Source organism: Panthera uncia, chromosome E1, assembly GCF_023721935.1.
Source record: "Panthera uncia isolate 11264 chromosome E1, Puncia_PCG_1.0, whole genome shotgun sequence".
Taxonomy (NCBI): Eukaryota; Metazoa; Chordata; class Mammalia; order Carnivora; family Felidae; genus Panthera; species Panthera uncia.
In genome coordinates this window covers 56,585,712-56,608,993 of record NC_064814.1, presented here as the reverse complement: position 1 = coordinate 56,608,993, position 23,282 = coordinate 56,585,712, and the positions used below count along the sequence as shown (strand labels likewise).

General features: G+C 52.7%; 1 protein-coding gene across 2 annotated transcripts; it reads right to left on the bottom strand.

Annotated features, from left to right (window-relative positions):
- Positions 1-10,161: 10,161 nt before the first annotated feature.
- ASGR2 (asialoglycoprotein receptor 2) lies at positions 10,162-20,895 on the bottom strand. 2 transcript variants are annotated; one of them, XM_049637119.1, is made up of 8 exons: positions 20,124-20,895; positions 16,518-16,637; positions 16,316-16,411; positions 15,841-15,912; positions 15,585-15,671; positions 15,354-15,499; positions 11,134-11,197; positions 10,162-10,890 (listed from the first exon to the last, which is right to left on the bottom strand). In XM_049637119.1, the coding sequence occupies exons 1-8, from the start codon at positions 20,245-20,247 to the stop codon at positions 10,754-10,756; spliced, it is 846 nt and encodes a 281-aa protein (XP_049493076.1). In that variant the 5' UTR covers positions 20,248-20,895; the 3' UTR covers positions 10,162-10,753. The 2 variants fall into 2 exon arrangements, with proteins under 2 accessions (XP_049493076.1, XP_049493075.1); XM_049637118.1 differs by having other exon boundaries at positions 11,134-11,240; positions 20,124-20,773.
- Positions 20,896-23,282: the final 2,387 nt, after the last annotated feature.

Below are 23,282 nucleotides of genomic sequence, written 5' to 3'. Positions count from 1 at the left end.
GTGACGGTGCAGCTTTCCTCCCAATCCCTCCCGAGGTTCTGTTCCCTGAGCCCTCCTCCCAAAGGCCGATCCCTTCCTGACTTCTTCGCAAGTTGCCCTCTTTTCTTTCCTAAATGCTTCTGCCTCTGAGGCCTTCGGAGGCTTCTGCCTTCTTGACCATCATAGCTTCCGTCTTCCACCGCTTTCTCCCTGCTGCCTCTCCTAGCACCTCAGCTGGCCAGGATTTCTTTATTTTTTTTATTTTCTTTTAACGTTTATTTATTTTTGAGACACAGAGAGACAGAGCATGAACGGGGGAGGGGCAGAGAGAGGGGGAGACACAGAATCGGAAGCAGGCTCCAGGCTCTGAGCCGTCAGCCCAGAGCCCGACTCGGGGCTCGAACTCACGGACCGTGAGGTCGTGACCTGAGCTGAAGTCGGACGCTTAACCGACTGAGCCACCCAGGCGCCCCATCAAAAGACATAAACTTTTAAAAAAGAGAGGAGAGAGAGAGAGCAAGACTGGAACTTAGAAGAAAAATGGGTCTTGAGGGTTTTCGCACACCACGTCCTTCTGTTTAACGGCCCGTTAAATGACTCCCCTGGTGATGCCTTTTTGAGCTTCGGATCCTTCGACTGGATTAACGATGCTGAAGTGAACAGGCTCGTAATGCCTGTTGGTGCTAAGAAGCGAAGACTGCTCTTGGCTAGATTTCTAGAAATGAAACGGGCAGAAACATCGTTATCAGTCCACCTTCTCCCTACCGTGTAGAGGGATATTCATTTATCCACACCTTCACCTACAAACCTGTCAGTTCTCGCCAGTGTGATGTTCAAGAAACAAATACCTTCTCTGTTGTTTCAGCGATGGCTTAACTGACTACCGGCTTGGGAGAAACAAAGCTTTGTCTTGCTGAGGTTCAGAAACTGTCAGAAGCTCTTGTATTTACTTAAAGTTTTTTTTTTTTTTAATGTTTATTTTTGAGAGAGAGACAGAGACAGAGTACGAGCAGGGGGTGGCAGAGAGAGAGGGAGACACAGAATCCGAAGCGGGTTCCAGACTCTGAGCTGTCAGCACAGAGTCCGACGCGGGGCTCGAACCCACAAACTGTGGGATGGTAACCTGAGCCGAAGTCAGACGCTCAACCGACTGGGCCACCCAGGTGCTCCTTTTCAAGGCAAGTTTTTAAGCGAATTCATTTAAAATTACATCTACAGGGATGAACAATAAGCACACTTCAAGAAAATTACTATTTTCCACATTGGCAATGAATTATCACTTCCCACGTTATCTAAATATTTCTCACAGGGGCACCCAGGAGGCTCAGTCGGTTAAGTGTCCGACTCTTGGTTTCCCCTCAGGTCATGATCTCACGGTTCGTGGGTTCGAGCCCCATGTCTGGCTCCACGATGACAGTGTGGAGCCTGCTTGGGATTCTCTCTCTTTCTCTCTCTCTCTCTCTCTCTCTCTCTCTCTCTCTCTCCCCCTCTCTCTCTGCCCTCCCACACTCTCTCTCTCTCTCTCTCTCAAAAATAAATAACAAATACACAAAATAAATATAAATAAATAAGTAAAACCTTATGAGACCCATCCTGAAGGAACTCAGAGCTTAGGCTTTTATTCTTCTATGTGAACGCTAACATTATTTTATCCTACCCCCCCCCCACAGTGTTGGCATTCAGGTCAAAACCACGATATGTGTTTCTGTAATCGGCCTAATGGGCATTTATAGACCGCTCCACTCAACAGTGGCAGAAGACGCATCGTTCAAGTGCACGTGGGACTGCCCCCAAGACAGACTGTGTCGCACAACAAACTTTATAACACATGTAAGCAAATTGAAATTTTACATCTGTCCTCGATAATAATGGAATTAAGCCAGAAAACAATTAGATGGAAAACCAAAAAAGATAATTATAAAAATCTCCCAACCCTCAAAATTATGCAACACATTTCTCAATAATCCATGGGTCAAAGAGAAAGTCTCAAGAAAAATTAGAAACAATTTTAAACTGAACTGCAATGAAAATACAACAGATCAGGGGCCCCTGGGTGGCTCAGTGGTTAAGCGTCCGACTTCGGCTCAGGTCATGATCTCATGGTTCATGGGTTCGAGCCCCGCGTCGGGCTCTGTGCCGACAGCTCGGAGCCTGGAGCCTGTTTCGGATTCTGTGTCTCCCTCTCTCTCTCTCCCCTTCCCCTGCTCGTGTTCTCTCTCTCTCTCTCTCTCAAAAATAAATAAGCATTAAAAAAAAATTTTAACAAACAAAAAAACTAGCAGCAAATGAGATAGAAAGGAGTTTCCTCAACCTGTAAAAGGGCATCAACACCAAGACCTCATTTCGTTGTTATCAGATAGACTCTCCTGGATTTATCCTTCCTTTACATTCAGCTCTAAGACCAGTCTTAACTCCAGGTCACAAAAGCCCAGCCCAGACCAGAGCGAAGCCTCATGCAGCCCGACTCGGGACTCGCAGGCACGGGGCTCCAGCAGACATTGCCAAGGCTTTGCTCGGATCCCTTCCGGATCCCTTCCCTCTCATTCTTCATGGGCGGCACCTGTGTCTCTTGGTCAGAACCCTGCCCTCAAGCTGCCCGAACACAGTTTCGGAACCCACAGTGGGATGTACCTTGGGATTCCCATTCTCGCCAACCCCAGGCAGAACCCGAACCAATGGCCGTTGGGTGCAAGAGTAGAAGGGCTCCGGGTCCCTTGTTCCTGACTGGGGAAAGCTGTGCCGGGACAGGACCCGTTGTTGGGACTGTGCTCAAGATCACCTAGTCACACTTCCTAACGAGTCACTTTCCAAAGAATCTCAGTCTCTGGCACACCCTTGCATAACTTCCTCCCCCTCCTCCTCCTGTACCCCCATCCCCCTATCTGTTTTCCTGGGAACACTTTCTCATAAATCACTTTCATAAAGATCCGTATCACAGGACCTGCCACTGGAGAATCTAGGACAGGAGTCATGGGCTGTTCTGTTCTTCCTTCCCCTTTCTTTCCTCTTCTCCTCACTGAGCGTCAAGGGTTGGGCGAAGGAGGGAGGAATTCAAGGAAGAGGCCTGCGATCTGGTGCCGTTGTGGCTAGCAGTCAGGACGCTCTTTACAGCAGGCCTCCAACAGTGGCCTTCCATGGGATCTGTTGGTGGTGCCTCTGAGACTCTTATGGGACCCTCTGCACCATAGGAGCCCCTCCCAAGGACAACAGATTCTCTGGCTACCCTCTGATGGCCACCATCGGCTCTTGCCCCAATGGCCACTATTGGCTCTTGCCCCAGTGGCCACCATTGGCTCTTGCCCAATGGCCACCATCAGCTCCTGCCCCAATGGCCACCATTGGCTCTTGCCCCAACGGCCACCATTCGCTCTTGCCCCAATGGCCACCATTCGCTCTTGCCCCAACGGCCACCATTCGCTCTTGCCCCAATGGCCACCATTCGCTCTTGCCCCAGTGGCCACCATTGGCTCTTGCCCAATGGCCACCATCAGCTCCTGCCCCAGTGGCCACCATTGGCTCTTGCCCAATGGCCACCATCATCTCCTGCCCCAGTGGCCACCATTGGCTCTTGCCCAATGGCCACCATCAGCTCCTGCCCCAGTGGCCACCATTGGCTCTTGCCCAATAGCCACCATCAGCTCTTGCCCCAATGGCCAACTATCCTAGATTTCAGCCATACACACACGGTCTCCTTCAGCCTCACTCTGCCACAAAGTGCTCTTGGGCAGGGTCCTTCCTGGATGGCTCAAGCCTGGCATCCCTGGGGTCCACCAGGCTCACATTTTCCATGACATTCTCACCCTGACAGATGACCAAGTGCGGCAGGACCCACTGATGCACGGGGCAGCTTTAGCCCCGGTTCTCTGCCTTCAGACGTCTCCTGTCAAGGACAAGTCTCTGTCTCCACGAGTGCCCTCAAAAATCCTGAGGACACATCCACGGCCGCCCCTAAAGTTCTTCTTGCCCCTGTCAAATAGCAGTCCACGGCCGTCCCCACAGCGTCTGCGGCTTACCTACCATCTGGCCCGGTAGTGACATGCCTGTCGTCCCCCCTTCGCAGACACCCCCGTCTCTACTGTGGCTCCCTTTGGACTCCAGCATCTGGCCAGTGGGTTGCAGGGAAGCATCCCCTTCCTCCATATGGAGGAAAAAAAAAGACTTGAATCTCCTGCCACATCTAAGAATGCCCTTGAAATGAACTCCTCAACTCCCTCGTCCCCTCTTACAGAGGCAGGGAGGGATGGTGGTGGCCTATTTTGGCACCTCTTGGTAAATCCTGCCTACGTGCATCCAGCTCCCCTGGTTTTTAAAGGCACGGCCATTATCCACAATCGTTCTCGGCTTTGGGAATCCAGCCAAACTTCTATAAAAACAGGAAAAGTGTCGTTTAATCTCTCTCATGTGGCCCCGTCACTCTTCTCACTTCCTGAATCGGGCTTTGCCAAGATTTGATTGATCACATGAGAGTTTTTGTAAACAGATTTTTGCTAAGAGGGTAGAAAGACAGACTACAGGCTTGGAGAAGATATTCGCAGACCACACACCAAACAGAAGAAGAGTGTCTAGAATATGTGAAGAATCTTCCAAGCCCCACTCGGGGGAGAGATGACTAACGTAGGCTTTAATGTTTCACACCTCCGTGCTCATGTATCGCTTTGCCCTCAGAAGGTGCTCAGACAGACTGGGCTGAAAGAAATCATTCAATCCCCCCCAAATACTGTCCAAGTTCTTCAAGTAAATTCACTCAACTATAATTACACACGGATATGTATACTGTACGTGCAAAAAAGAATTCTTGGGGCATCTGGGTGGCTCAGTCGGTTAAGGGTCCAACCCTTTGATTTTGGCTAAGGTCATGATGTCTTTCTTGGTTGTGAGTTCGAGCCCCACATCGGGCTTCATGCTGAGTGTGGAGCCAGCTTGGGATGCTCTCTCCCTCAAAAAAACGTTTCTTTAATGTTGATTTATTTTGAGAGAGAGAGAGGGAAAACGCAAGTGGGGGAAGGGTAGAGAGAGAGGGGGAGAGAGTGCCAGGCAGGTTCTGTACAGTCAGCATGGAGCCCAACACGGTGCTTGGTCCCACCAACCTTCAGATAATGACCTGTACCGAAATCAAGAGTTGGACAGACTGAGCCATTAAATTGTTTTAATTAAAAAAATTTTTTTTAAGTTTATTTATTTTGAAAGAGAGATAGAGAGCTCGAGCAGGGGAGGGTCAGAGAGAGAGATGGAGAGAGAAAGAATCCCAAGCAGGCTCCCTGCCATCAGCGCAGAGCCCCACATGGGGCTCGAACCCACAAATCACGAAATCGTGACCCAAGCCAAAATCCAGAGTCGGGCACTTAGCTGACTGAGCTACCCAGGCGCCCTCTGCAAAAAAAAAAAAAAAAAAAAAATTTTAAAGCATTCTCAAAATCCAACAGTAGAATAAACCAATTAGAAAATGGGCAAAAAACACACAGACGTTTCTCCAAAGAGGACATACACATAGAAAACAAGCACAGGAGATGTGCGACGTACCATTGGCCATCAGCGAAATGCAAAGTAAAAGCACAGTAATGTACGGGGCGCCTGGGGGGCTCAGTCGGTTCAGCATCCAACTTCGGCTTGGGTCATGAGCTCGCAGTTCGTGAGTTCGAGCCCCACGTCGGGCACAGAAATTACTTTAAAAAATAAAATCCAAGAGTAAGTATTTAAAAGCATGTCTCCTTTTGGCATGGATTAAGGTCTTCCTTTGATAGCTTGCTGTGACAAAATTATTTCTAAAAGCACAGTGGAAGCTACTTTCGTTTTTACGTATTATTATCATTATTATAGGAAGCAGTTGGCTCCCACTGTTTTGTTCATCTCTCAGAAAGACAGTTTTACTTTATCAAATGTTCTGCTCACAACCGTGCACTCCACTCAGATTTCCTCTCCCCTCCAGTGAGTCCTTCCAGCAACACAAGGGAACAGAAAATTATGCTTAGTGGAATTTTCTTTTTATTCTTCTCTTACTTTTTTTTCACCTTCCCTTTGATACAAAGGTACCTTTGATGCAACTGATGAGCCAAGGTTGATACTTTTTTTTTTTTAAAGAAATCTCAGTGGACTCAGGAGCGCCTGGGTGGCTCGGTCGGTTGAGCATTTAGTTCTTGGTTTCGGCCTGGGTCATGATCCCAGGGTCATGGGATCGAGCCCCTTGTCAGGCTCTGTGCTAGCATGGAGCTTGCTTAAGATTCTCTCTCTCTCTCTCTCTCTCTCGCCCAGAAAACTCGCCGGACGAGCAGGACAGCAGGACGTCCCAAGGCGACTGCACTGCCCCAGATCCAGTGACACCGAGGCCCCCAGCCTGGCGGGCGGGCAGGCGGCCCCGGGAGGCACAGAGCGGACTGACAAGGAGCCTCCGGCGCCCTGAGCTCCAGGACCCCACCAGGCCCCTTACGAGGGCCCCCAGTGGCCCCGGCAACGTCTTCCCAGGATCGGAAACTTTTGTAAGTTGTGCAAACAGAAGTTATTCTCACTACAATCAGTGAGGGTGACCAGTGTCTCTCTCCCCTGCCACTTCCCCCCCTGCACACTGTCCTCTGTGCCAGGGGGCTGGGGACGCCTGGGTGGTTCAGGCGAAGCATCCGACTCTTGATTTCCGGTCAGGTCACGATCCCAGGGTGGTGGGATCGAGCCACACATCAGACTCCACAGTGAGTGTGGAACCTGCCTGGGATTCTCTCTCTCACTGCCCCTTCCCTGCCAGCTCTCTCTCTCTCTCTCTCTCTCTCTCTCTCTCTCTGTCTTTCTCTCTCTCAAAATAAATAAATAAACATTGGAAAAAAAAGAATTAGGCTGGAAATACATTTGACTTGAGCGGGACGGCCACGGCCACGTGGTTTGCAGCCACATCGTGGATCCGTGTGGTTTCAGGGGTCCTTCAGCCACGGGCTGTGCAGACGCACCGGGGGGGAGACACTGAGGTGGGACGCGAAATGCGCCCTGAAGCTCTTGACATCGGTGATAAAGAGTAAACCACAACAACCTGTCCCTTCTCCTTGTGGAAAGACACCTTGCCACGTCTTTGCCACGCGTACGAGTACACAGTGAGTACTCAGGGGGGAAAAAAGCGTAGGGAACATGAATTTTATTTTTTTAATAGTTTTTATTTTTATTTTTTTGTAAAAGCTTATTTATCTATTTTGAGAGAGAGCGGGGCTCGATCTCACACATCGTGAGATCATGACCTGAGCCGAAGTCGGACGCTTAACCGACGGAGCCACCCAGGCGCCCCTAGGAAAATCAATTTTAGAGGTAAGTTGGGAATATTATTACAAATATCATATCCTTTTTCAGGATTTTGTGGTGTTTATGGCAGCTTTCAGCTTTTTAGAGTTGTGGGGAGGAGGGTTCTAACTTAAGTAAATATTCATAATGTTATTCTTTTTTAAGTTTTACTTATTTATTTTGATAGAAAGAGAATGAGAGAGTGTGTGTGAGCAGGGGAGGGGCAGAGAGGGAGGGAGAGAGAATCCCGAGCAGGCTCCACGCTGTCAGCACAGAGCCCGATTTGGGGCTCGATCTCACAAACCTTGAGATCACGGCCTGAGCCGATCTCAAGAGTCAGATGCTTAACCGACCGGGCCACCCAGGCGCCCCTCATAGTGTTATTTTTTTAAGGAAGGCTCCTCAAAACTGTGTATGCTTCGGGCCCCATAAATCTTGGTTTCACCCACGTGGCTCTAGGAAAACCCAGACACTGGTTATGTGACCCGTCACCGCGTGCAGAAAATTATATCCGGGCTTTTTCCAGTCAAGGATGATTTCGTAACAGGTTCAAAGAACGCGAAGAAAATTTTTAAGCGAAATAATTATTAACTTCAGAAGAAACAGCAGTTGTGCAAGAAAGGAACCGTAACCAGATCACGCGGCGTGGCTCAGCAGGTACCAGGTTGGAGGCAGGCATAACTGATGCAGATCCTGAATTGGGATTTCAATGAAAATTGTTCGGACGCCTGGGTGGCTCAGTCGGTTAAGCATCGGACCGTTTTTTTTTTTTTAATTTACATCCAAGTTAGCATAGAGCGCAATAACGATCTCAGGACTAGATTCCCGTGACTCATCCCCTACGTATAACACCCAGTGCCCGTCCCAACAGGTGCCCTCCTTAATGCCCCTCCCCCATTTAGCCCCCCCCCCCCCCAACCCCTCCAGCAACCCTCAGTTTTTTCTCCGTATTTAAGAGTCTCTTATGTTTTGTCCCCCTCCCTGTTTTTATACTACTTTTGCTTCCCTTCCCTTATGTTCATCCGTCTTGTATCTTAAATTCCACATATCAGTGAAGTCCCATGATATTCGTCTTTCTCTGACTGATTTCACTTAGCATAAAGCATCGTAGCATAAAGCAGAAGATCGCAGCTCAGGTCACGATCTTGTGGTTCGTGAGTCGGAGACCCGCGTCGGGCTCTGCCCCAGTGGCACGGAGCCTGATTGGGATTCCTTCTCTCTGTCCCTCCCACCCCCCTCAAAATAAATAAATAAACTTAAAATTAAAAAAACATTCTGATATCAATCCTAGAGGGCACAACTAAGCCCCGGAAGCGGTTTCTCTGAACAGCCCGTGCTTCAAGCCGTGTAAGGCTTGAAGCCTCATGAATGACCACTTCTGTAGTTTAATAATTTAATGCCGATCATATATGCTTTGAAGGAGGAGTCCTAGAAAATTTTGAAAGTGAAAATGAGGAAATCTTGGAGCGCCTGGGTGGCTCAGTCAGTTAAGCATCTGACTTTGGCTCACGTCACGATCTTGTGGTTCGAGAGTTTGAGCCCCCAGTCGGGCTCTGTGTTGACAGCTCAGCTCAGAGCCTGGAGCCTGCTTTGGATTCTGTCTCCCTCTCTCTCTGCCCCTACCCCATTCAGGTTCTGCCTCTCTCTCAAAAATAAATGAGCATTAAAAATTTTTTTTAAAAAGAAAATTAGGAAATGGAGAAAGCATGGGGTCAGAAGCAGCAATTGCTTGAAATATTGCAGGTGAAAATATGGGGCGCCTGGGTGACTCAGTCAGTTGAGCGTCAGACTTCAGCTCTGGTCATCATCTCACAGTTCATGGGTTCGAGCCCCGCGTCGGGCTCCGTGCTGTCAGCACAGAGCCCGCTTCAGATCCTCTGCCCCTCCCCTGCTCACGCTCTGTCTCAAAAATAAATAAAAACATTAAAAAATAAATATTATAGGTGAACACAAAAATGGCCACTGGTCCACCACAGAGAATGGCCAGATCCCCCAGGGCACATCCATGCTTGGGAACTCTCGATGCCAGATTCCACGAGGCAGAACTTGTCAGGGAGCAGGCGAGACTGGGTGCACGGCCACAAAATCAAAAGAAGCCAGAGCGAAATGCCACGTTGCACCCAGGCACGAATGCAGGAAACCCCCTGACGGGAAACCTGGCTCGGGTCATGTTATGCGTCCACTTGACCGGACCCCAGGGTGCCAGTCAGACACCATTGTGGGTGTGTCTGTGCTCGGGGATAGGGTGAACACTGGAATTGGTAGAGCAGGTCGGGCTAAGCCCCCGGCTAGAATAAACAGTGGGCCCTCCCCGGAGGAAGAGAACCTTCTCCCTGCCTGACCCCCTTCTCCCTGCAACATCAGCTGGCACGGGAAGGGAACATCCACTCTTCCCGGGTCGTGAGCTCGCCGCCTTAACCTGGAACCCCACCATGGGCTGTCCTGGGTGCCCGGGCTGTGGATTCACACTGGAATTGTCACCACTGGCTCTCCGGGGGGTCCGGCTCGCCTGCACACCCGCAGGACCCGAGACTCGTCAACCTCCATAATCGCACGAGCCAAATCCTTATAACAAATCTCTTTAATAAGTGATACACACACATACGTCCACATCCGACTGGTTCTTTGGAGAGCTCTGACTAATCCTCTGGGCACGATGGTTAACTCTGGGAGAAGGCGGGGGAGTGAGGGGCCTCCCCGTGTGTGTGTGTGTGTGTGTGTGTGTGTGAGAGAGAGGCAGAGAGAGAGAGAAACACTTTTTACTAAGACCATATATTATTTTAGTAAAAATAAAACAGCCAATTGTTTAAAGGCCCTCTTAATATCGCCTTCAGGATGATCTTGGAAGGGTGAAGTTCAGGCACCGTGGAAGCGGCCAGTGACACCCTGCGCTGGGGAAATGTCTAGATCTGTTACGGTCCAGAGAGGAGCGGTCACAGTGGACACAGGGCACAGAGGCTTCCCGACCTGCCTCCCCTTAGAGAGTATTTTCCACGGGCCCCCAGGCAGCTGGGCCACAGCTCCCGGGCTGGCAGTGTGGGGGGGGGGGCTGTTGTTCCCCAAAACCTCTTCTGCAGGAGACCCCCCCCTACTGCAAAGGATTTGGGGGGTGGAGGGCGCTGTTTCCAGGGGCTGCGTCCCGCTGAGCGGCTCTGCTCCAAGCCCCCCTCCCCTCCCTGACCCATGTCCCTTGGGATGGGGTCCCCAGGAGCAGCTGGCTCGGACTGAACCTGTCTCTTCCGGACCCCCCACCCCTTCTTTGCTCCCCACCTCTCCCAGCTCCCAACGACCAGTCCACACAGTTTCAAGTCATTTCTTCTTCCCCTATTGAGCGGCCTGAGAATCATAATCGTGACGGTGACTTGCTGAAGGAGGCGGGACCTCAGCATCTCCAGGGCGGTGATGCCCCTCCCCACCCGCTCCGCCCCTCCCCAGGCCTCTATTTTTCCTTTCTTCAAAATCCTCCGGTGAGCTGGGGGGCGGGGCAGGGGGCGGGGCTTCTAACCCGTGATGTTCTGCCTCATCTCGCACACCCAGCGCTGCACCTGCTGGCAGAAATTGTCATTCCAGCGGCCATTGGAGCGGACTTCCGCGCAGTCTTCGCCTCCTCCCACCTCGTGGCCCTGCCAGTCGTCTGGCTGAGTGGCGGCCCAGTTCCTAGGAAGGCAGGCTAGAGCTCAGGCTTTGACCCCTACCTACCCCTGCAGCCCTCACCCCCCCCCCAGCCCCCAGCTCAGGAAAAGCACATCCCGAGGAGAGGAGGGGGCCAGGGAGCGCACGCTGCAGCCTTGGAGGTTGGGAACCTGGGAGGGGGAGGCCTGGGGACTTTGGTCCCCGAGGGAAGGGTGGGAGTGGCTGGCCCCAGGCCAAACGAAGGAGGACGAGGGGGGAGCCACTTACTTGTAGCCATGATTATAGTCTGTGCCATCCACCCACTTCCACGAGCCATCGCTGTCCGTGAGACCTATCCAGGCATCAAAGGGGTTTATGTGCTGTGAAATGAACTTCTGGAAAACAGGTGGTGTGACAAGTAAGGGAGATGATTCATTTCCAGAAGTAGCAACTAAAAGCTGGGCTATCTGGTTAACAGGAGTTTCCAGCCTATTGGAAATCTGCACGGACCTCCCCACTCCCAAACCCTTAGACACCTCACTTCCTATCCTAGTTCTCCCACCCTCCCGCCAGCCTCCGTTTGGCGGGATTCTTTTTCAAAGGCTTTGCAATGAGCACGCGCCACCACCGAACCGACGTCTCTGCGTCGCCCCAGGGAACGTCCGCTTGTTCTAATCAGACTAGTTTTGCCTCCCGTGGGCGGGCCCGGACCACTTCGGCGTAAGGCTGTACCCTCTGTAGCACGCAGCCAATGAGGAAGCAGGGGAGGGACTTCAGCTAGGAGATAAATCGTCTGCTGTAACCACTCGGAGTGCGCCTGTCCGTCAGACGCCCGCTCTTGTAAGAACGTTGATTACAGACTCGCTTCACTGCGCTCGGAGTCTCCGCGTCGCCGCTTAGATTGGGGCAGCGGGCTTGCGTCTCACAAGCGGGGAGGAAGGTTCTAGTCCCTGGGACCTCCATTCAGGCATAGCTGTGACTCCTTGAGTCTCCTCCAGCTCGATCTGAAGCACCAGCTCCCAGCACAACTATTCCTGTCTTTCCTTCTGTAACTGGAGTTATTATTTGGTGGACGTTGGCTGGGCTAAACGTCGTGCTAAGTGCTTTACGAAGATTCTCTTATCTGATCCTTACAAAGTCTCTAAATTGGGCGTCCTGGTGATTCACACTTCACATAAACAAGGTTAATGAACTTGAGGTAGCTGCAGAGCTCAGGAAGTCCAGTGCCCAGGGGTGGGGAGGTGGGGAGGTGGGGGGGGTGGGGGGGTGGGACCTCCGCCCCCTGACCTGACGCCCATTTCATTCCCAGCTCACAGTTGCTACCCCGACTCGAGCCCTTTCCTTGTCTCCTACCCGTGAGCTCTGACTCTGGGAATTCTGATTCTGGCCCCTGCCCCTGCTGCCCCCATGGACCCCAACACCCATTCAGGATCTCAGTTTCAGGGGAACCCAGGTGGCTCAGTTGGCTAAGTATCCAACTTCGGCTCAGGTCATGATCGCACAGTCTGTGGGTTCGAGCCCCTTGTCAGGCTCTGTGCTGACAGCTCGGAGCCTGGAGCCTGCTTCGGATTCTGTGTCTCCCTCTCTCCCTGCTCCTCCCCTGCTCGCGCTCTGTCTCTGTCTCTCTCAAAAATAAACATTTTTCAAAAACTTTTTAAAAGCAAAGAAGAGATGAATGATGTAAAATACCAGAGAAAATATCCAAGAAGAAAAATAATACGACGCTACGTGAAGGGAAGAAACCCAAGAGGAAGATTTGAGCTCTGCAAGAAAGCCCAGGAGCCCCGCAGAAAGCCAGGCATCGAGTATAAACTATAGGCTTGAGGACAGGACCGCAAGGCAGAGGGAAAGAGAGAAAAACCAGAAGCAAAGGGCACAAGGTGGTGGCTGGGGACAGCACATCACAGAGGTATATTTGCATGACCCGTTCCGGAAAAAGAAAGAGCCCATGCAAGGAAAAAAAAAATGTAATGTTCATGTATTTAAACATATTTAAAAAGTTAGAAAATCCAACTTGACGAATTAAGAGGACGCTCCCGACCTCAGAGCAAAACTCCCAAGGAGAAGAATCAACAACGAGATATGCCTGGATGAGGCTGGTGAGATTCAAGACAGCAAGGACTCCAACCACTCGGGGCAAAACACTTCCAGAATCTCGGGGAAACTAGAAGCAGGAGGCATTAGCAACTTCAAAGTTGCTAAGAGACTAGATCTTAATTGCCGTCAACACAAAAAAGAAATGATTTTGTGACACGCTAAAGGTGTTAGCAAGGAGCAATCATATTGCAATGTGTAAATGTATCAAGCCCACACACTGTAGGCTTCAAACTTACACAATGTTACATGTCAATGATATCTCAATTAAAAAGAAAAAAAAAAAAAAAAGAATGAGGCAGGGGCGCCTGGCTGGCTCAGCCAGTAGAGCATTGAATTCTTGATCTCAGGGTCATGAGTTTGAGCCCCACACTGGACATGGAGCTACTTAAAAACGAACCCCCAAAAAACCCCAAAAAACAAAAAAACAAGGCACGTAGATAAGAATAAGTGGGCTGGTTTCCTCACCTTTCATATGGGAAGTTATATGAACTCGCTGATTTTTTTAAGCCAATAAATTTCAGCCCATCATTTACATAATTTTAAATGCAATTTAGCAATTAGAAGTCATCATTAGTATAATTAAAAATAAGCCAAGTCTAGGGGCACCGGGGGGGTTCAGTCGGTTAAGCATCTGACTTCGGCTCAGGTCATGATCTCACAGTCTGTGAGTTCGAGCCCCGCGTCGGGCTCTGTGCTGACAGCTCAGAGCCTGGAGCCTGCTTCGGATTCTGTGTCTCCCTCTCTCTCTGACCCTCCCCTGCTCACACTCTGACTCTCTCTCCGTCAAAAAAATAAATAAACATTAAAGGAAATTTTAACAGAATTTTGGGGTGTGAGACCAAGGTCACTATTTTTTAAACTCCTCCCGTGTAAAGTCTGGCATTATACATCCGAGGCTGAGAATCACCAATTTAAAACAGAGACTCCAAAAGCATGGACAGAGGCAGGTGAAGCAAATGCAAGGAAGAAGAAAGGAAGGACCATCTACTTTTATCCACATGCCAGGCCTGAAAGCAGACCCTGACAGTCACGCCGTCACAAGGGCAGTCAGCCAGGGCCACCGCAAAGCTGGGGCCATCACGAACTTACTGTGGGTCAGAGCACAGAGCACAGAGATCTCAGGTTGACCCACGTGAAACGGGCATTTTTTTTTTCAAGTCAAAAGTGCTTGCACATGGGCAGTTTCAACCCGATCAGCAAAGCGAAATATGTTTGTAATTATTCTACCGTATAAATACATATATACACTGATAAATTTGATATATTAATATATATAAATTTGATACATTGGCATATTGATATAATATGTTGATATCTTTATATATGTTGATATATAAACATACATAGCTGACATATTGATCAATGTCGATATGTTTGATATATTGATATCTTTATATATGTTGATATATAAATATATATATTTGATATATTGATCAATGTTTATACGTTTGATATATTGGCATATTGATATCTTTATATATGTTCGTATATAAATATATATATTTGCTATGTTGATCAATGTCTATATGTTTGATATATTGGCATATTGATATCTTTATATATGTACATATATAAATATATATATTTGATATATATTTATATTATCAAATTTAATATATTATCATTATATTATTATATATTATCATTATATTAATATATTAATATATTAATAATCATAAAATATATATGATAATTTATATTATCAAATTTATATATATTATCAATATATTGATAAATATATATTCAATATACATATTCAGTAAATATATTCTGGCAATATGTCGAGTTGAAAACACTGGCTAAGGAGGTGAGCGAATCTGAATTCTGGCTCTGTCCTGCATTACGGGCAAATCACTTGACCCCCCCTTTTTCTTAGTCCCCTCATCTCTCCCTCCCTCAAAGGGGGGTCCGAGCGCCCGCCCCACAGGGTCGTGAGGATTACACGTGAACGCATGAAAACTCCTCGCATGCAGCAAAGACTCAATGACTGATCCCAGTCGTATCCTCCTTTTCAGAAAATCGCCGCCGCCCCCCCCCCCCCCTTTTAATGGCTTGGTCCTCCCCTGGAAACACGTGTTCGCGGCTGTGGCTGGTGGCAGCGGTGGGCAGGGGAGACCTGAAGCGCTTTGGAGGGACCCAGGAACCCTGCCCACTCTGTCCCTTTCAGCTCATGACCGACCCCACCCCAAGGCCAGCAAGAAGGGCCCCGGCGTCCACACTGCACCGTCGGAGCACCTGTGCCCGAGCTCCTGGCGCTAACGTCCCACCTCTTAGAATCAGTGGCCGCTTCGCCATGAACTTCCCGGCGCTCGGCCACACCTCTGCTTCTGGACGCTTCCTTTGGTTAGAAAATGATACTAAAGCAGCCTGCCCAGCCCCCCCCCCCCCGGCATACCCTGGGCCGCGCTCACCTGCTCCTCCCTGGAGTTGACGACCACCAGGTGCGCGTTCTCCAGCCGGCAGTGCTTCTCGGCCTCCGGCCAGGTCTCCCCGGAGCGCGAGAACCAGTAGCAGCTGCCCTCGAACTCCAGCCAGTTGACCGGGCAGCATTCTGTGCCTGAGGGGCCGGGGGCGCGGGGAGATGAGCCCCGGCAGGAGGGCACAGGCGCCCCGGGACGGGGGACCCCGTGCCCGGGCCCTACCGTTGCTCCGGAAGAAGGCCATCTGACACGTCAGGATGCGCAGATCCACGGGGAAGTGCTTCAGATGAAGGAGCAGGGTGGCGTGATCTAGGGCACCGGGCGACGGGCACGGTGGGCATCGCGTGGCGGGCAGTGCCGGCGCCAACCCCCCGGGACCCCACGCGGGACTCCGCGCGCTCACGCACACACGCTGCGCGCGCACCCACGCGACGCACACTCGCACGCGCGCACACCCCCCCCGGGGAGGGTCTCTGACCTGCTTCCAGGTCCTTCTGCTGTTTCTCCAGCTTGGCCTCCAGAGAGGTCAGCAGGTCACTGGCATTGCCCCCTGAAAAGGAGGACGGCTCAAGCATTCAGCCCCCCCCCACCCCGTCCCGCCTCCACCCTGCGTCGCTGCCCCTGGCCTCCCCGCCTCCACCCCGTCCCCACAGCGGCTTTCTAAGCCTAAGCAGGGTCCCCACGTTCCCAAAACAGACCCCCCACTTCATTAGCAGGGCCTGCCGGCATGACCCCTCACCACTTAGCCCCCGCCTCGCAGGGTCTTCCTCACCCGCTGGCCTCGCAGCTTCTGTTCCCTCCACCCGGCACTAACCCCCACCCTCTGCACCTGCCTGATCATCCTTCCCGGCCCCTCCGCCCAGGGATCCCGTCCCTGGAAGCCTGGGGGCCCCCTACCCCCAGCACCCCAAACACGCCCCCCTTCTGCTCCCCCCGGGGAGGCGCCCCCTCACCATGCGAGCTGAGAGCGCCCATCTCCGTGAAGACGCCGGAGGAGAAGTGGCTGAAGTTCTCTTTCAGGATCCGCAGCTCCTCTTGAAGCTGGGCTCCTTGTCGGGGGCGGGGGACAGAAGGGACAGGGCAAAGTGGAGCGGGCTGTGTCCCGAAGGACAGCCCCTCCCCGCCCCGGCCCCGCCCGGCCCCCGCGACCCTCACTCTGGGACCCGATGACGCAGACGGCCACCAGCAGCAGGACGTTGAGGCCCAGGATGAGCAGACTGAGGCGGAGCCTGGAGCATAGACGCTGCAGCAGCCACGGCGGGCGAGGAGGGGGCCCTGGCGGAGAAGGGGCGTCAGAGGGAAGGGCCTGGGGCGCAGGAGGCCTAGCGCACGGTGGGAGCGCCGGGGAAGCGGAGCCCCGGTGGCCGGGAGGAGAGTGGGTGGGGGTAGCCGGGGAGGGAGTCACTGGGCTTTGGCCCCAGGGCTCAGGCCCTGCACACACGCATCCGCACGCTCACCCCACGTGCACACGTGCCGCCGCAGGTGCACGGGGCGCGCGGTGTTCACGTCATCCGTGGGCAAAGCCCCGCTCTCGGACCCGGGGACCCGGAGGCCCGGCTCCGTGTTCTTGCAACGCGCGCCTGGGCCGCTCGGACACGTCCCGCACCCGAAGAAGGGCCCCCGCCCCCCCTCAGTCCAGGTCATTCCACCGCAGACCGTGCCCTCCCAGCCCCTTGTCCGTGTCCTGCTGCACTCGACCCCCCCCCCAGTCCCTCCCTCCGCTGTGAACTCTCCCCCGTAGCCTCAGTCACTTCACAGAAACTCGGACCCCCACACACGGGCACACACGTTTCTCAGTTCACCCTCGCACTCGTTGCACCCTGACTGCTGCCCACTCGCTGTTGCCCCCAGCGCAGCCCGATCCCGTCTGGCCCCCGCCACCCTCGCTTTGGGACCCGATCGCGCGGCCGGGCGCCCGCAGTGGGACGTGCAGGCCCAGGGTGAGCACACACTCTCATTAGCACACATTCTCGCACACTCTGTCACAAACGCACCCCAGCTTCACAGGCACTGAGCTGGCTTCGCCCCGCCCAGCGTCCCCTGGCCTGGGACAGCGCTGTCCTCCAGGCCGAAGCCCCGCTCGGGCACCTTCACCTGCAACAACACTTCTTTGCCTCACACCCCACTTTCCTCTGTCCCCATCGCCATGATCCCTTGACACCCCTGCACCCTGGAGGGGTGAGGGGAAGGTCAGCCAGAGGCCCGGAGGCTTCCTCCCCAGTCTCCCTCCTGCCACCATCCCGAAGTGGACACTCCCTGTGAGTGACCAGCCAGAACTCCTGAGATCCTGACTCCAATGACTGTCACCTCCTCCCCTTCCCACTCGGGACTCCATCCTGAGCCAGGGAGGCCACGTCTCCACACTCCACTGCGAACACAGCCTCCCCTGTGCCCGACACCCTCCCCCTCACGCCCTCCTGATGCCCGGGGCGTCTCTCCATCCAGAAGCTGTCCCTGACCCGCAGTCTTCCCCAGCCAGGTAGGTTCCCGGGGCTGAGTCCGGCCGCTCTCTTCAGCCCCGTCCGCTGCTCAGGCCCCCGTCCTGCTTCCCAGCCTGACCTAGGACCCATAGACCCCAATCCTGGGCGAGGGCGGCAACCCGTCCCCACACCCCCGCTCAAATCAGACCGCCCGCGGCCGACACGGACAAGTCTTGGTGCCTCAACGTTCTCGTGCCCGCTTCTGTGAGGGACCCCAAATCGCCAGACTCACAGAAGTCTAAGACGACGGTTGCCGGGGTCCAAGGAAATGGGGAGTCGCTGTTCGACGGGTACAAAGTTGCGCTTATGCAAGACGAGTAAGATCCGGACATCTGCCGTACAGCTCCGTGCCCGTAGCTAACAGCACGCTGTCGTGCCCCGAGCCGCTGGCTAAGAGGGTAGGACTCGGATTCAAGGTTCTTACCACATAAGAAACATGGAGGTCAGAAGACGAGCCACCTGACTGGATGGTTCTGAGAACACAATGAGGTCAAATATAAAAGGTGCTGCCCAGGCAAGTTTCAAGGTAAAAGCGAAGGTCTGCCAGGGGCGCCTGGGTGGCTCAGTCGGTTAAGCATCCGACTTCGGCTCGGGTGGGGATCTCACAGTTCGTGAGTTCGAGCCCCGCGTCTGTATCTGTGCTGACGGCTCGGAGCCTGGAGCCTGCTTCGGATTATGCGTCTCCCTCTCTCTCTGCCCCTCCCTTGCTTGCACTCTGTTTCTCTCTCTCAAAAATAAATAAACATTAAAAAAAAAAAAAAAAGCAAGGGTCTGCCAGACGTGGAAAAACAGAGGCTATATTCACCCACCCCGCCAGAAACAACCAAGATATAAATCAGCCACCTCTCTCAAGACACTTGAACCTCAGGCAACAAAGGGCAAGGGTCCGGGGAGACGGGAAAAATGATATGGGCCCCAGTGGTCACCCGCCTGCTTCTAGGAGACAGTTTTCAGGCCTTGGGCAGGGAGGGGAAATCCCAGCAGGGCCCGGCGGACTCTCCAAGCTGAAGAAGCGAGAGTTTGGGGAGACCACAAGGGCAGAGTTCAGACAGGAGAGAGATGCCCAGAGAATTCTGGTCTGCGGAGGGCTGCACACTGATCAACACGTGCATGTCAGGAAAACTACCCAAGGCCAGGCAAGATAAAACCAACCTGGAAGGGCAAAGGAACCCTGTGTGGCACTCATACAGGACTGGGAATGGTACCTTGGGAGGGCTCCATACCCGCCTGACAAATCATAAAAGTGGGGACGCCTGGCTGTCTCAGCTGGAAGAGCACGTGACTCTTGGTCTGAGTCATGAGTTCAAGCCCTGAGTTGGGTGTAGAGATTACTAAAGAAAAAAATTAAATAAACTTAAAAAAATAAGGTAACAAATTTTCTTTTCAAAAATTCATAAAAGCAAAACCCAAAAGGATCAGATCGACTCCAAGTTGCTTAACTGCACCCCAGAACAAAGCTCAAGAATATTCAGAGGAATATAACTATATCCAGCACACAACACAGTAAAGTTCACAATGTCTAGCCTGCACTCAAAGATTACCAGACATACAAAGAGGCAGGAAAACACAACTCATGTTGAGGAGGTTCATAAATCTATCAACACCAAGCCAGAGGCACCTGTGTGGCTCAGTCAGTCACTCACACGTGACTCTTGATTTTGGTTCAGGTCATGATCTCATGGTTCATGGATTCAAGCCCCATATTGGGCTCTGCACTGACAGCTAGGAGCCTGCTTGGGATTCTCTCTCTCCCTCTCTCTCTCTCTCTCTCTGCCCCTCCCTCGTTCAGGTGGTCTCTCTATCTCTCTCAAAGTAAATAAATAAACCTAAAAAAAAAATCCAGAATGGATGCAGACATTAGAATTAGCAGACAAGGGCATTAAAACAGATATTGTAAAAATATTCTAGATTCTTAAAAATGTAACTACAGGGGCACCTGGGGGCTCAGTCAATTAAGCATCTGACTTCGGCTCAGGTCATAATCTCACAGTTTGTGAGTTCGAGCCCAGCGTCGGGCTCGGTGCTGACAGCTCGGAGCCTGGAGCCTGCTTCGGATTATGTGTCTCCCTCTCTCTCTGCCCCTCCCCCACTAGTACTCTGTCTCTTTCTCTCTCAAAAATAAATAAATATTAAAAATTTTTTTAATAATAAAAAATGTAAGTACACATCAAAGAAGATACTTAAAAAGTCCCACCACTGTGAAAGGGACAGAGGCCTCGGGGAGACAGAGAAATCGGCAGCTGGGGGAAAGGGAGCAAAGCCCGGGAAGCTGGGTGCTCACCTGAATGGAAAGGGTCTTCTCTCCTGGGGTTGTGCCCGTGACGGCCTGGCCCCTCCCCTCCACCCGGCTGGTGGTCGTTTCCCTCGGAGTCCAGCTGCTGGATGTTTTGAAAGTCCTTGGCCATGCTGGGTGCAGGGCTGGAGCCTGAGCAGTTGAGGCTCCTCTGAGGACTGGGTGTTCGGGCTGAAGCTTGAGCTAAGATGTGAATTCGGGCAGAGGCTGATGGGGGGGGTGGGTGGAGGACCCGAGCACATCGAGGCTACCGTCTGGGTTCGGTCTTAGGTTGGAGGGGAGTTTGGGGCTGAAATGCAGCTGGGTCTCGTCCCTTCTCAGGACACTGCTTGGGCCGGGACCCGGCCAGGAACCCTCCTTCCCTGCTTTCATGGACCAAACCCCCCTCTTCCACCAGCCCCCACGGTCCCTGCGCTAGGGTCTCCTCCATACCAAACATCCCCAGTCCCACCTGCTCCTGACTTTGGTTACCTGTCAGGGGTATGGAGGGCTGACGCCCGAGTCCCTCGGGCAGCCCGGCCCCAGGGCGAGGAGGGGCTAGACCCCAGAAAAGTGGGCCAGGTGGTACCAGGAGGGCTGGCCCAGGCGAGGGCCCCGAGTCCGTGTGTCTGAGTGTCCAAGTGGTTCTAACCTGGCCTCTCCTGTCCCTGGGACTTTGGACAGTAAATAGAAGTGGAAACAGGGTTGGAACTCAGGCAAAGTGTCGTGGGGGCGGGGGACACGACTGTCTCTATTCTTCCCAGAGAAAGGGGTCTCCTGGCCTGTCCCCCTCACCCCCGCACGCCAGTCACCTCGCGCCTCGCTGCACCGTTTGGGAGGGGTGTGGGCCAGGAGGGGGCTGGGGCTCAGTTCACTGTTTCCCCTCTGCCCCTCCCCCCTTCCACGCCCTGCCCCTGAATTTCCCAGAATTGTTGGTGTCTCCAAATATGCCCGGGCCCGGATCAGAGGCGCCAGTTCCCTGTTCTTGCCCATCGTGCGGGCTCAGCACCAGGCCCCCCAGCTCTGGGCTGACTCACCTCACTCTCCTGGGAATAAAGCCCCTCAGGACCAGCTTCGCCCTCCTGTGCTGAATGGGTCCCAAGGTGGCCCCCCAGGGCTGGCACTTCTGTGGCCCCCACCTCCCAGGGGAGGGAATGGGGCCTCGGGAAGATGAAGGGACCTTCCCTGGGCAGGCAGAGAGAAGCAGCCCAGCGTAAAAGAGGGGAGAAGTCAGGGGCTCCCCGGGGGCTCAGCCGGTTAAGCGTCTTGATCTCAGCTCAGGTCATGATCTCACAGTTCGTGCGTTCGAGCCCCGCATCGGGCTCTGTGCTGATGGCGGGGAAACGGCTTGGGGTTCTGTCTCTCCTTCTCTCTGCCCCTCACCGGTTTATTCCTCTCTCTCTGTCTCTCAAGGTAAATAAATAAACTTAAAAGAAAAAAAATAAGAGGGGAAAAGTCACCGGAGCTCACCATAGCTTGAGAAAGAAAACAGCTTTCGTCCCTGATTTTGTGACCCTCACCAAATGCCTGCTGGCCGAGGACAGAGTTTCTCTGATGCAGCTAAGTCCTTGTGCTGAAAAGGTATCAGGGGCCTGTGTTTTCTGGCGGGAACTTGCAGACACACGGGACAGCCACACATTCCAACCTCCTGCCTTCCTGCCAGGTCCCCAAGGCAGTGGTGGCTGCTTTGGTTTTTTGACCATATCCCTCAGTCAGACACACGCACCCCCCCACCCCACACACACACTGTGCTTCACTTTGTTCTGATGCCCCAGCACCTGCCACATAGCAGGTGCTTAACAAGTATTTGCTGAAGAAACGAGCGGATGAAGGAATGAATTGGTACATGCGTTGTGGACGCGACGGTTTCCTACAACAGTGCTCACCTCGCTCCCCACATCCTACTTCGTGACCACCTACACGAACTTTCCCGGTCGGCTCACGGGCCATGCCCCCAGGCTTGGAAATCAGGGCTGGGAGGCCCCAGTCTGGGCAAGGAGGTGGTTTCAGTTCCAAGATTTGGGCAAGAACTTTGCCAAGTGGATTATCCACTGCCTGTCGAGGTGGGCCAGCTCCCATCCGGGGATGGGGGGGATTCTCACTGGCCACCCACCTCCACGGAACTGGGTTCAACACCCCCCCCCCCCACTGGCGAGATAGGACAGGGGACACAAGAGACATTCGCTGCATCCTTCTCTTTCTCCCTGTTCCAAAATCAGCATTTTAGGGACTCCTGGCTGGCTGAGTCAGTAGAGCGTGCAACTCTTCGTCTCGGGGTTGTGAGTCCGAGCGCCACGTTAGATGTAGGGATTACTTAAAAATAAAATCTTGAGGGGCGCCTGGGTGGGTCAGTCAGTTACGCATCTGACTTCTGCTGAGGTCATGATCTCACGGCTTGTGAGTTCGAGCCCCGCGGCGGGCTCTGTGCTGACAGCTCGGAGCCTGGAGCCTGCTTCGGATTCCGTGTCTCCCTCTCTCTGCCCCTCCCCTGTTCATGCTCTCTCTCTCTCTCTCTCTCTCAAAAATAAACATTAAAAAACTTTTTTTTAATCTTGAAAATCGGGTTTTAATTTACCGAAAGCTGACATATACTTGGATTATTTCTGAAGGTTTTATATTGTCTTACCACTTTTTTCTTGGGTTTTTCTGATTTGGGTTATGGAATCCTGTTTTTAGTTGGTTGATTTTGGCTTGGAATTTTTTTTTTGGGGGGGGGGTACCTCAGGCACAGAAACTTAGGTTAGCTGTATTCCTGAGTTGGTGACACCCAATCTTCTCTCCTACTTCCCCTGTTCCCCCAAAGCCAATCCTCCTACTCTCCACGGGCAGCCAGAATGGTGTCTTTGCTGCATGGGACAACCTTCAAAGATGGCGGCCATCAACTTCTCTGATGGGCACGCAAGTCGCAATACCCTTCCAGAGCTACAGTCTGCTTCCCCTCCCCGCGGAGCTGGGCTCACTGGGTGACTTGCCGTGGCCGATGGAAAGCGCTAGAAGGGACAATCTGCCAGTTCTGGGCCCAGGCTTCAGCTCTCAGTCTTGGAAGCCAGCCACCATGTTTTACGGGAGCCCAGCTACCCTGCTACAGAGACAGAGGCTTGGGCTGGAGGTGGGGAGGCAAGACACCATACGGACATTGAGAGATCGAGAGAGAGAGGGACAGAGAGA